This window comes from Akebia trifoliata, chromosome 7, assembly GCF_017979445.1.
Source record: "Akebia trifoliata isolate Shusen 1 chromosome 7, ASM1797944v1, whole genome shotgun sequence".
Lineage (NCBI taxonomy): Eukaryota > Viridiplantae > Streptophyta > Magnoliopsida > Ranunculales > Lardizabalaceae > Akebia > Akebia trifoliata.
Genome location: NC_141381.1, coordinates 25,313,022 through 25,327,569, shown reverse-complemented (window position 1 = coordinate 25,327,569; position 14,548 = coordinate 25,313,022). Strand labels below are relative to the sequence as shown.

At 34.4% G+C, this 14,548-nt stretch overlaps 1 protein-coding gene across 1 annotated transcript; it reads left to right on the top strand.

Moving 5' to 3' along the window:
• Positions 1-5,987: 5,987 nt before the first annotated feature.
• LOC147398552 (proteasome subunit beta type-5-like) lies at positions 5,988-14,294 on the top strand. Its single transcript, XM_086447774.1, has 8 exons — positions 5,988-6,117; positions 6,666-6,792; positions 6,875-7,004; positions 12,490-12,596; positions 13,118-13,252; positions 13,337-13,440; positions 13,753-13,853; positions 13,943-14,294. Exons 2-8 carry the CDS (start codon positions 6,676-6,678, stop codon positions 14,068-14,070), a joined length of 822 nt encoding a protein of 273 aa, XP_086303900.1. The 5' UTR covers positions 5,988-6,117; positions 6,666-6,675; the 3' UTR covers positions 14,071-14,294.
• Positions 14,295-14,548: the final 254 nt, after the last annotated feature.

The window sequence follows — 14,548 nt, the reverse complement described above, 5'->3', positions numbered from 1 at the left end:
AACTCATAGAGAATTGACAAAATCTGCTATTTAAATATTTATATAATTAATATATTTTTATTTGACCATTTCACTGAAATAAATATTAATTATTTTTTAAAATTATAAAATTGTTCTTATATCTTACATCTATATCCCAAGTTGATATAAATTTATTATAGTTTCAGTCTCACATTTCAAATCAGATTTTTTGTCAACTAACAATGTTGGATCCACGATATACAATAAGATTGATCAAAAATGTTGATGTTATGTTACAGGAAACCAATACTGTTTCACCATAAGAAAATGTATATGTCTTCGTTGTCTTCTTCTATCTTTTTTCTTATAAAGATTTATCTGACAAACTTATCTGTTGCAATTTTTTTTCAAAAACTCTCTTATTTTATCAAGTTTGTTATTTAAACAAACATTATTTTATAAATCACACTATCATGACTAATTTAATAAGAATTTAAGAGTTGTTGAGCTACATGATTATTGAATCAGTAAATCCAACAATACAAACTTATGGATTTCATGGAAAAATTCATATTTAAAAGAAAAAGAAAATCTCTTTGTACTTGATCATAGGTGTTGAAAATGGATGACTATTGAATACCCAAATTTAAAATTAAAATTTAGATGTGAAATTTTTATTTTTTTAATTCTTAGAATTTTTTTTCTTTATAATCATATGGTATCAGATCGTGTTTTTGGATGCCACACATTGATGTGGTTAGAATTCATTCTAAAGTATGTTAAGTAACAAATCAACCCCATAAATTTGAATTATATAACATGGATCTCCACTCTGAATTTGCTCGGTAACAAACTTGATAAAGTGAGATTTGGTGGATAATAAATTTTATAAAGTAAGGTTACTTTGGAGTTTTCAGAACTCTAAGAGAATTTTTATAATAAAAATATAATAATTAGGTTTGTCGGATAAATTTCTCTTTTTCTTATATGTAAAGAATTATTTTTAATGAGATCAATAATTAAACATTACTAAGTTGACTGTCACCTTCAATCTTCCTCGACGTTCAGGGTTATTTTGGTAAATGCATAAAAAAATTAGGTCTTCGTGGGCCTAATCATGGCCATACATTAGACATTAGCTACACTCGTATTGGTTAGGAGAATAAAAGAAACTAGAAACAAAGGTGTCACATCTTAGAGTCTAGATTAGAGCATGTGTCACATCACATAATGATATTCTTACATAAAGATGCTTCTCTTATCTATTTTTTATCTGCAAATGTTTGGTTTAATAAATAGGGATTAATTTCTTAACATTCTCCCCCAAAAGATATTTTATTCTAAGCTAACAACCTTTTAAGATAATAAAATATACTGTTTTAAGAGAAAGAATATATTTGAAATATGACAGATGGGTGTACTTAAAGTTTGGTTTGAAGTGGACTTGGGAATGTGGGTTCACTTTACATAACAATGCCCAACTCCAAAGAGTTTGACCTACTTGATAATGGTGCTGACTTGGAATTCATTAACTTGTCAAGTGGGTTTTTTTTTTTTTAAATCATAAATAGTCTGAATATTGGCCTATCTGTTTGGTTAACCTAAATAGTGATTTGAAATGTGTGATATATTTTTTTTATATAAATAATCGAGTATCCTGTGACTCGTATCTGGCCTTTACCCAATTCATTGACTATGATCTTATTCAAGGATTAATCTCAGGGCACGTGCAATGCTCGTACATCACACACACCAAATAAGTGAGGGTGCACTCTCACGAGTGGCCCATGAGAAATTAATGTTCATATTGGATATCAAACTCACGACCTACGAACATTAACCATTTATCGATCTGAAATTACCATTAAGCCAATCCCTCAAGATTGAATTTGTGAGATTCTTTTTTATTAATGGATGGGCAGATGCTATATAATCAATTATTTGAAATCGTAAATAAGTATATAAAAAAACATGTTTAAGAAATGATAAAGAGAAATCATGATCACTTGTAATTGACGTTCATTCTAACACCACAACTAGAAGGAAATGAGATAAACAAAAATTAATATCATGTGCTTTGTTGTATTTCTTCAATATATATTAATTATTAATTACGATGCCATTATACTTTATAGTACAATCATTTGAAGCAAAGTAATGATCTTTGGAATAATGGTCGGTGATTATTGAAATTATGTGATTTTTCAAGGGATTCATGAATATGAAAGCAATGGGTCCCAATACATAATGGAAAAATGTTTAAATTCAATGAATGTGAATCCAAATAAACATTAATTTTTGAGGTTTTAAGTTCAACTGTTAAGGAATAACGAAACATTCATGATTCAATGGCCTTGGCCATAGAAACAGCCCATTTTCTCATATTAGTATTATTAGTATTAGAGAGCTGTTATTGGCACCCCAACTTTTACTTATGACATCCCAATTAAAAATAGAGAAAATAAGTATACATGGTTGAGAATGAGTAAAAGTTGAGGAGCCAATAGTAATTCTGTTTCATTTTTTTATTAGATTTTTATTTTTTTTATTTTAAGATTTATATGAGCCTAATCATAATAATAAATAACTACTGAAATTATTTGAATGAGTGTTATAATGTTTTCTAATGTTGAAATAATAATTGGAGACAATCCTTTGTAATGATTGAATGGTGTCTTTCAATCTATAACTGGAGTGTGATAAATAATTTAAGAAATTGGGGTGCAATAAACAAATGTTGAAGTGCCAATATCAGCTCTCTAGTACTATTAATATGTATTATTACTCATGGACTTTTCGGGTTCCCTGTGCTTGTCAGCTTCCACTTACCTAATTTTGGGAGGGCGACACATAAGATGATGTATGTGTTGCCCAAATAATTAATGACATTATTGTATAATTAATTGTATTGTAAAATAAATAAATTTTAAGTGGGTGATGACCAATTTTTATGGCAATTTGGCAATATTAGAGACATAAAATGTGGTCTTTCCTCTCTCTTTTTTTATCTTTTTTTATTTATTTAAAGGAGAAAATATTTTTTATTATAGATAAACTGGACTTAAACCCACAACATTAAAGTTGCATTACCATATATCAACTATTAAAGGATAAAATCGCTCATATCTAGGTTGTTGTGTCACTCGGCATATAACTCGAGGTATATAATCATGTCAAGTCGCATTATCAAGATTTAATCTTATTTAATAAAAAAGAATATCAATATATTATGGATAATTATTATGTTTGGATAAAGAAGAATCTATCAATTACAATCTGAGGAAGATTATGATTCTTTTTAGAATTAGGCTTTTTTTTTTTTTTTTTAATGAGTAAAACTATTGTCAAATATGAACGGAAAGGATCAAACGATGACTATGAAAAAAAGGGGAGATGAAAAATGGGAAACCAACCATTTAATAATGAAATATAAAATATAGTGGAATGGTTCCCATGAAACCCTTTATTGTAGGCATTTTTACTGTAAAATATTATTGTCTATCTTTTCTTCCTTTCTTATTGTTATTTTTATATGATTTCTTGGTGAGATTTTGATCCAAATCAAAACCTTGAGGTGGGTGTAGATTTTTTTTGCATCCACAATCTAGTTCTGTGGATGCAAAAATCCACAATTTCATTTGTTGACTAAAAAAAACATATTATTATTCTCTAATATTGCATTGGTTAGTAAAGAAAAAAAGATGGATTGGTATCAAGGGTGGAGCCAGGATTTTCTTGTAATGGGGGCAAATTATGATTAGTTGTATGGTTGAAGAACTTGAAGATGAATGAATTTAGAGAGAAATTCAGATGATTTTAGTTAGAAATTGAAGAAAATGATATTTTGATCATTTCCAATTAGTATATGAGAAGGCCCCATCAAGAGGCAATGTCATCAACAAAAAATTGAGGGGTGGGGAATTGGAGGAAGGTGAGGGTGTGGGGGCGAATGGGGAGAGAGGTGAGGGAGTGGGGATAAATGGGGCATGTAATTAGTTGAAAATATAGGGGTGTCACAAAGTTTTGTGGGGGCAATTGCCCCATCAGCTCCTTACTAGCTCTGCCCTGATTGCTAAGAGGAGAAACATCATAACTTGACAATAACAAACACAAGGAGTAACATAGCGTTTAACTCTTAAGACATTGTGTAGAACAAGAACCTTAATTATCAACGAGTCTTTCTTCCTCTCTCGTATTCCATATCTAGAATTTATTATAGCGCCTTTTGAAAATTTACTAGTCTACTATTGTTATACACTATTGAATAATCATTTTGGATTAGGATGAAAATCTTTGCTACTAATTTTTTATGATGTTGTTGTTGTTGTTTACGATAGGATAATTATTGAGAGAATTTAGTCGATTTGGAAATCCAATTTTTTGCACTCCCCTTTCTAACAATCTCAATTAGTTGGGGAACGCAAATCACTTTACATAATTGGAGTAGTTGAGTCGTGCTGGAGTGACCTCAAGCTTGGACCTCACGTCACACACCCTTAAGTAAAAGTGGATAGGAATCATAGATACTTTTTCATTTGTATTTTGAGGAAAAGCATCTTTGGTTCCCATACACTTTCACGTTAGGGTGTGTTGTGTGAAAGTGGATGGGAATCATGGATGTTTTTTCACTTGAATCTCGAGGAAAAGTATCTATGGTTTCCTTACACTTTCACGTCATGATGTGCGATGTGAAGTCCAATCTTGGGGTAACTTCACCATTATATCCTACTCCAGGTTAAAATTTTGCTAGAGATTCAAAAAAGTGTAAAAAATTTAAAACTCGGAAGGACTTCAAGAACAATCTTATACATAAAAGGAAGGACATGCATGCACCTCAAAGATCTTACGAGAGTTCAATAGAAAGATGGTAATAGATAAAATGAACAAGCCTTTGAGTTCAAAACTAAGGTTAATCTTATTGAAGGAAAGCCTAAGAGAGGTTAGAAACCCAAGCCAAACTTTAGGAAGATGTTGTCTAGAACAAGTAGAAGTCCAAGCACTATTTCAACAAACCCACGAGTAAGGGTGATTGTTTTGTGAATGAAAAACCTTGAATATTTGGTTAGGTTCCATCATGATCGAAAGAAAAGAAAAAAAGGGACAATATTCGAGGAAAGCAAGTTGAAAGTCAAGCTCATATTATTGAAGCTGTGTTTGTTTTTGAGAATATTTATATGTAGTCAAGTCTGTCAATCTCAATAATTGATTGTATTCTCATCCTATGGACATCATTGTTCTATCTTGGGAGGCCCACCATCACAACTTTGATGGCATCGAGAACTATAACCCCTAAGACTACAACCTGGACAGGTTGGAGGGTAAACCAAACTCAACTCACATGAAAGTCCTCAGCTCAAGCTTAACCCAACCCGGCATTGAGCCTGCCGCAACTTGGGCTGATTGGAGGATAAACCCAGGTTCAACCCAAGTAGCAAGACCCTCAATCTGGCCATTTAGCCTAAGCTCGCTAATCCTAGCTTGATCTTTTAAAATTGGGTTGAGCTCAGGTTAGCCCAAGTTAGATAATTTTGGATGATTTGGCTGGGTTGGGAATAATCCTAACTTCATGTTGATCAACAAAAAAAAATTTATATTTTAAAAAAGAAATACAAAATCAAAAATAAAATCCCTAATAAATAAAATCTCATACAAATATTTAGAGAAATCATAATAAACCAAATTCCGCATTGATAACATCAAATTGTCCACTAGCCATAGTAATCGGATGAAATAAAAAGGTTAAATAAAAAATCTATAACTTATATAAAAATATTTATATATTAATATATAGCGCCAGGTTCTGGTTGAGTTGGATTTCCCGAACCCTCAACCCGAATTGAGGTTGGGTTGAGATATTCTAAACCAGACTCAACTCATCTTTACATAAATCGGTCCACGATCGCCTCGCCCATGAATCTGATTGAGTTTGGGCCAGCCCGCCCAGGTTGCAGTCCTTGTCCGAGCTTAAACTAGTTTTAGGTGGGTTGGACTCATTGAAAAAGCCCAATTCCCAGGACCAAGCCCAAGACCAACTGGGCTTACTGAACATAGGACCCTCTTTAACATTTTCTTGCTTCTCAAGTAGCACTCCTTACATATTTCCTCTGTATCAGATCTCTGTCTCTCTATCCATTATTTCTCCTCTCTGTCTCGACGGTACGCATTGTGTTTATTAACCTTTCTTTTTAATTTTCTAATATTCAATCTTCATTGATTTGTAGCTTTTATCAGTAAACCTGATCGAATGAGATAAATTCAAGGCCTTGTGATTCAGGGGTTTTTTATTTGAATGATTTAGAACTAAAATAACTCTCCAGTAGATAGTTGTGTTTGTAGATTTCTAGGTTTTTTTTTTTCTTTTATGTGAAAATTTTGAACTTATGTACCTTAATATAACCCGAATTTTCTCTGCTACACGTATCGATTAGTATTGAAACGAGGAATTAGGTTATAATAATTTGAGTCGAGAACAAGAAATTATAGCTTACCACCAACTAAATAAAGTTCTCATGGAAACATTGAATAATTTCTGCTTATGTGCTAGATCATCATTAAGACAGCAGAGAAATACAAATTCATTTTTTTTTCTGCAAATTTTGGAAAACCAGGCTGCCTAGAGAGAGACAACTTGTAAAATAGTGTATTAGTATTTGAAATTTTTTATATTTAAAATTGTATTTAATAATAACTCTTTTTGTATGTAGGTTTATAAGCATGAAGCTTGATACAAGTGGTCTTGAATCATCTTCTTCTACACTATTTAGGGGAATCAATGAGCTTGGTGAAGGATTTTCAACAGCCCCATCATTTGAGCTCCCCACTAGTAATGACGTGAGTTCTTGTTGTTTTATAATTTTAATTTTTATGAAGAACAATCTGTAGATGTGATATTTTTGGTTTCGTCTTTTTTCAGTTTGATGGCTTTCAAAAAAAGGCTATACAGATGGTGAAGCCAGCGAAAGGGACGACGACGCTTGCTTTCATTTTTAAGGAAGGAGTCATGGTAGCTGCCGATTCTAGGGCTAGCATGGGTGGATACATATGTATGTATTTGATAATTAAGCATTTTTAGTCTGTTTTTAGGGCGTTCAATGCTAGATAAATACTTGTGATTCTTTTTTAAATTTAACCTCATGTGAAAAGGAGTGCATGATGTATATAAAACGATTAAAAATATCGTTTCTGAACGAAAATTAACGGCAGTTGTAACTTCAATGCCCAGCACCGTTTTGGTTTTCAGAAAATATAATGGTGTTCCATTGTTGGGTCATTTTACTGTTATGACATTAAATAACAACTTTGTTTAAGAGCATCGGAGATAATGGCTGTTATGTACATATGACATTCTCCAAGAGTTTTTTTGTTTTGTTTTGATAAGTATAAATTTATTGATAAGGATTAAGTAGGTTAAGAAGACCTGACTAGCTAGAAAGAAAGAAAAAAATAGTATTTACTTTGGAATTAGACAAATAAGGTTCCATTTAAACACAAAATCCTAAAAATACATAAATTAATACACCTTTGAATTCTCCATCAAATAACTTATATAAAAATCCTAATGTGCTAATGCTCATTTCTTGAAGTGACCGATCCTTCCCTTTAAAGGTTCTTTTGTTCCTTTCCTTCCAGGTTTCCTAACATACTACAAAAAGGTGTTAGGGTCCACAAAAGTCTCTCTACGTAAAGAATTCCCCGTTGATTAAATGGTCAGAAAAGTCAAGATTTTATCCAAAAGGGCTTGCCAAATGAAGAAAATACCTCCAATGGGAATTGGGGTCCCAGCAATGATCTTCCTAGAGCCTAATTTTATTACTTGTACAACCCTAAATGCGATCTCTTTCGAAAGTCTAGCAATACCTTAACAATGCCATTCCAAATACTACACCATAGGAGGACTTCTAATGCAGAACTCCTAATTCCCCAAATTTCTTTTCTTCCCTCACCGCCCTGTATCAACTTCACCTCTCCACTCTCCCACCTAAAGAAACTCTCGTCGTACATTGCCTTGACGTCCCTCTTCTGCAAGCTTGCTTTATCCATCCAATTCTCTAGAGCCATTTGCATGGTAATGCTGAGTTCATGAGCCAAAATTTCCCGACACCTTCTGGTTTTCTTCCATATCATTCAAACGAAAAAAAAAATCTCTAGAAAGTTTTTCTATCCTTACTTCAACACTTCCAGGAAACAAGAATAGGGACAAAAAAAAGTACACTGATATGCTTGTTAGGGTACATTTGATCAAAATCTATTACCCCCTGTCAAGAGACACTTGCATTTCCATGAGCCAAACCTCTATTTTATCCTTTCAATGGTTGGGTCCCAAATATTTTTTGCTTTTATATCTTGCACCGAAGAGGAAGGTCTGAATAAGGTGATGGGAAGGATCTCACTTGATAAACAAAAGGCCTTGCTAAAATGTAAAGGTTGAAAACTGACTCGTCCCCACAAACTAGGGTTTTAATAAAAATAATAATTAATGGGCAATCCCTAGATCGCTCAAAGCAAGCTTCGTAGGAATCTCAACTGCTTCATTGACCCATTGAAGAAGACTAGAGTTTCACCAGCAAGTTAGAGGTCTGATAGTATAAGACCCTCTTCTTTCACTACAATCTAGACAAGGCACTAATGGACATTGTCTTGTACAAAATGGACCAAGACTTCCACTACCATGACAAAAAAAATGGGGACAAAAGATCCTTTTGCCTTAGTCCTAGGGATCTCTTGAAGAACCCCACTTGAATTCCATTAACCAAAATTGAGAATGAAGCTTCTGTGACACATTTCATGATCCATCTTATCCATTTCTCACCAAAACTCTTAGGATTGAAAAACATCTCTCAAGTCAAGAATTCCCAACTCCATGATCATATGCTTTTTTGGTCTATTTTATGCACAATCCCCATTTTCCCAAACGGATTAACCAATCAATGCCTTTCATTTGCAGACAAAACCCCATCAAGGATCTGTCAACCTCTAATGAACACTCCTTGTCCCACTTATGGAGTGAATGACTTCTGTTAACCTAGGTTAATTTGTTTTTTTTGACGATTTTATTCGTCAATCCCTTGAGATTGGCCTAAAATTTTAGATATCATTGACATCTAGTTTCTCTGGGATCAAAGCTACAAACATGTTGTTTGAACAATAATCAGAAAAGCTAAAAAAAATGTTGACAATCATCATCAAATCATTGCAGAGTATGCCTAAAAAATTCTTAAAGAAGGTGTTAGAAAATCCACATGGCCCTGAAGCTTTCCATCTTGGTATTGAAGCCACTAATTGAAACACTCCTCAATCTTGATAAAAAGCCAAGCTTTTTTATCTAATGTGATACTGCCAAAACCTAAATCTGGATGGGCTCGATCTACATGTTCCTCCATGTACAGTTTTTCTGTAAAAGACCTCTTGTCGAGCCCTCCTCATCCCCTTCAAGATCCTCCTCAATAAGTTTTAGCTTGGAGATGTGATTGGATCTACTCTAACTATTTTCCCATCCCAATAGAAAAAAACATTTTATGTTGGTATTGCCTTTATTTTAGTTTTTTGGAACTCTGCTCTTAGGCTGAATCTCCTAATTTTTTCCTATAAGGATTAGCTTTGACTTTCCTCACACAGATTTAGATCTTCATCTCTTCTAATAAGCTTCCATTCCAAATCTTCAGTTTCTCTGTGAGGGCTTTAAGCTTACTCCTAAATCAAAACCCTGGGCCCAGAGAAAGAGAAGGTCCTCCACCACTTGGTAATTTTTTCATGAAAATTCAGGTGCAATAACCACATACTTCGAAGCAGAATAGGGTTAGGCAGTCTTGTATGACATTGCAACCATAAGAGAAATTGGAGAATGGTTAGATGGAAGTTTAGGTAATGATAATTGAGAGATTGAACTAAAGTGTTCCTCCCATTCACTTGAAACTAATAATCCATCCAATCTAGATATATCTGGATTATCCTGGCTATTGGACCAAGTGAAAATTCCCTTCAAGAAGCTAGTCTAGAAGCACCAATTCGCAAATTCTCCGAATTACCTTATATTTCTGGTAGTGCTGGATCCTCCTCTTTTTTCAGATGAGAATTCAATGGCATTGAAGTCTTCTCCCATACACCATGGTCTGTCCCAAAACACTGCAACATTGTCCAACTCTTCCCAGATTACTCACATTCCTTACCACCTATTGATCTTCCATGTTCACAAATGCCTTATTCCACATAACAATAATATCACCTGAGGCTCCAATAGTTGGTATTTAAGACCATGTTTCTTCTCCACAACTCTCTGAATATGCTGTCAATTGTCATTAAACTCACTCTACATTCATGAAGGGTCACGAATCTGCTCGACTTCAATGGATATTAACTAATGTCCCTTCTTAGACTCTCCACATCCTTGACAAATAACAAAACAAATTTCAAAGATCACATCTCAGTTTAAATATCTAAATTACTAGACAGTATTGGACAAACCAACAAATACCTTTGCTCTGATCCATCGGAGACCTTGCGCATGTTTTGATAAAGACCTTCAGTGAAGAATGGTGTGCATGGAACATCACCTTACATGTGGTAGGGGCATGCCCATAACCCAAATGAGAGCTTATAAACATGAGAAGTTTTCATTCAATACATAAATAGCATTTTGGAATTAACTGACATATTGGAAAAGTATAATGAAGGAACTACAAAGTGATAATTTACTGGATAACTTCCCTAATGAAGCAATATGAACTGAGCTCAAAACCCTGATAATGCTACTTGACTAGTGTAGTAGAAACTATAAACACATTAGTAGATAATAACAACTACCGGGCCTAATGCTTTAGTTGTCCAAGAAGTAAAATCAGAACGCAAGGTCATGGGTTTCCAGGGACTACAGATTAAATTCACTGAGGAAGGACTAGTTTGCTCATCATTGTCATCATCCCCATCTTATGTCTTATTCCAAATACTGGGGTCAACTGCATGAATCTTCTATTGTGATTCTGCTCTGTCTTTGAGTCATATCTTCAGTCAAGGAATGTCTTCATATCCTTTGTTACTACCTCCTTCATGTCATTTCAACCTTCCTCTCTCACCTTTTAGATCCTTTGAATTACAGCACTCCTCAGTTGTGCTGTTACAAGCCTGACCATCTCAACAACGTTCCTTTATTTTTATCTCATATTGGCCTATACCTTAATTCCCCCTCTAATATACTTATTTCCTTTCTTCTTCTTTTTCGACCATTAAATCAGGTAAAAATGAATGGGGGAATTAAATGCAACCCTTTCTCCCTCTTGTTTGTTAGATATCAACTTGAGAGCCCCTAGATGAATGAAGACCATTCAGTTGTCTTTAGAACAGAAAGATTTTGACATATCACTCAAGAAACAACTCAAAGTTATCGCATGTCTTACTCTGTTTTAGGCTTGTGGCTTCCTGCTAAGGCATCAAATTCAATCTTTGTAAATCCTCCTCCTTTTCTGGTTATGGTAATGGTTTGATTAATATTTTTTTTTATGTTGTGAAAAAGTGAGCCATGGAGGTTTGGTCCCACTTTATTGCACATTTTGGTATCTTGTGGTGCTCTCCAAGTTCTATGTGTGTGTTGTTCGAGAGCTGGAACTCGCTCAGGTATGGTTTCTTGGCCTTCAAATGAAAATTATGTAGCATTCTCCCCTTTGCAATTTGTTTGGTGATCTAGAAAGAAGGAATGCCAGGGTCTTTATGGCAAGGAAAGTTTGTTATGGAGATCATTTTATCCATTTTCAGGCTGCTGTTTCTTTGGAGTAAGATTTTGTTGAATCAAAGGGGGTGTTCTTTGAAGATTTTAGGGGTAAATGGGATTGGGTTTGTAAGATTTATTAGTTTTGTTTTGTTTCGGTTCCAGCTTTGTCTAGTTTGTTTGTTTCTGTTTCAGTTTGGTCAGCTCACCGGCCTTTTAATAATAGTTATCTGTCACAAAAAAAGAAAAAAGAAAAAAAGAGAGAAAGATCCTTAAGAATGCGATGAAGATAGTGAAAGCAGATATGAACCCACTTTTAGTAATAGTTTCTGTACAGAGTGGAATGGAGGAACAAGATTCATTTAGCAGACCACGATTCTTTGGGATAGGGCATTGTTGTTTTTTTTGAACCACCCCTACATTTGAACGTCTGGATTCCTGAATGAGTGAAGGTACGTTATTGCCTAATTCCAGAGCTTGGCCTGTTGAGGTGAAGGTTGAAACTGGATTGTACACTTGAAGCTAAATAAAGGTTTTCTACGTAGCAATAATGTGAGGTATTCTGCATGTGTTACAGCATGGGTTTCTATACTGGAATCCCATCAGGCAAACCTTTACTCATAACCAATTAGAATTTAGTTGGGTGCCCCTAATTTTTTCAAGTACATAATTATGACAGCGATCTCACATCTAAAATGACTTACTATTGCATCCAAATAATCAGGCTTAGCTTTGTTTAACTTCATATTGCTTTACTATCTACATTGCTTAATGTTTCATTATCTGTGGAAGTTTTGTGACTCTCTCCACTAACCACTTTATGTTTGCAGCATCTCAGTCTGTTAAGAAAATCATTGAAATCAATCCTTATATGCTTGGTACAATGGCTGGAGGAGCTGCCGATTGCCAGTTTTGGCATAGAAATTTGGGTATCAAGGTAATTGTATTTAGATTTTTCTGTACTCCATTTTTTTTTTAATTTCATGCTTTTACATGATAGTACAACACTACAACTACTATTATCTAATTATTTATAATGTATTTTTTTTTTCTTCCAATAAGCTTATATGTGATGTATGTATTGCCTATCAATCCGTACCATGCGATTGAAGTAGTGGTCCAAGATGATTCTAAGAATCTGATGCATGGAACCTGTATGGACCATTCAACAGGTCCCACATTGACTCTTTATAACAAATCAAATATTGCGTATTGGACTCTCCTAATTATCCACTATCACATTCTTTTATGTCTAAAGAAATTGGCAAACTTAACGACATATGGTGCATGTATTGTTGGGAAATATTGAACTGTAGAGTTGTGGTTCTGAACCCACTCCCATGTGTACCATACTAGATTTCCCTGCACCCATAATAGCTTATTATAAATAAAAAAAAGGATCAGTTAACAGCTATTAATTAATCAAAAGGTTTGTTTGCTTCCATTTTCTGTTTTCAGTGCCGTTTGCATGAGCTGGCAAACAAGCGAAGAATTTCAGTTACAGGAGCATCAAAGTTACTGACCAACATTCTCTACTCGTACCGTGGAATGGGTCTGTCTGTCGGTACCATGATTGCTGGATGGGATGAAACGGTAATAAAAACATTCATCTATCACGTAATGTTTTCTCTGCCTCGTCAGCTAAATTATATCTTTTGTCTTTTTTTTGGATTTCAGGGTCCCGGATTGTATTATGTAGACAGTGAAGGAGGAAGACTAAAAGGAACACGATTCTCCGTTGGATCTGGTTCACCATATGCTTATGGAGTATTGGATAATGGGTATAACTTCTCATACAACCCAATTTGCCTACTGTTCTTCTTTACTATTATTGTGAGAGAAGGTGGAGTAGAAGTGGCTTGACACCAAATTTTAGATCCCACAAACCTTAACATTTAAACTGAATATAATCAGGGTCATTTTAGTTAAAAACCAAGAAAATTGTAGCGCAAGAACCTAGAATCATGTTTGTTAGTTTTCAAAATTCAAAAACCATTTTAATCAATGTTTTAAATTACAGATGCTACCTTTTGATACATGTGTGTTTGCACATGCCACGTTCTAGTTTTATATAAATTTTGTTGTCCTAACAGGTATCGGTATGATATGTCCATCGACGAAGCTGCAGAACTTGCTCGCCGAGCCATTTATCACGCAACATTCCGAGATGCAGCTAGTGGTGGAGTTGCTAGTGGTATAATCTCTCTCTCTCTCTCTCTCTCCTCTCTCTCTCTCTCTCATTTATGCGTTGAAATTGATATCTACTTGTGTCTCTCTTCTCAGTTTATTATGTAGGACCAAGTGGATGGAAGAAGATGTCTGGGGATGATGTTGGCGAACTCCACTACAAGTATTACCCAGTTGTCCCAAGCACAACTGAACAAGAGATGGCTGACGTTACGGTGGCTTGAGTGAAAGACAATTCCTGGTACGAGGCTTGGGAAGTGTTTCTTAAACCATTACTTCGCGTTCACGAGAATAACCAGTAAAGACAGGAATATTGATTTGTTCCATCAAAATTGCATACAGGGTTGTGCTTCAATCTTCCATTAGCATTCTATGTAGATGCCATTTGAACCTTATTATTTGGATGTTTCATGGATTTAGGATTAATTGAATTCTACTGTTTTTCTTCCCTTGGTTCAGTGCTTTTTTCTAAGGAGAAACACTTTCTTTATTAAGGAAAGTTTCCTGACCTCATCAACCTTGCAGCATTCAAAAAGATGCCACAGGTTGCAGAGGACAAAATTCTAACAACTTTGATTTCTAGTTTTAAATTTGGGAGTTCGTAGCCATCCATTTTCAACACCTTTGATCAAGATCTATATATATAGAGGGTGAGTGGCTTTTGAAGGCCCTAAAGAGAGCCAAACATTGTGCTAAACATTT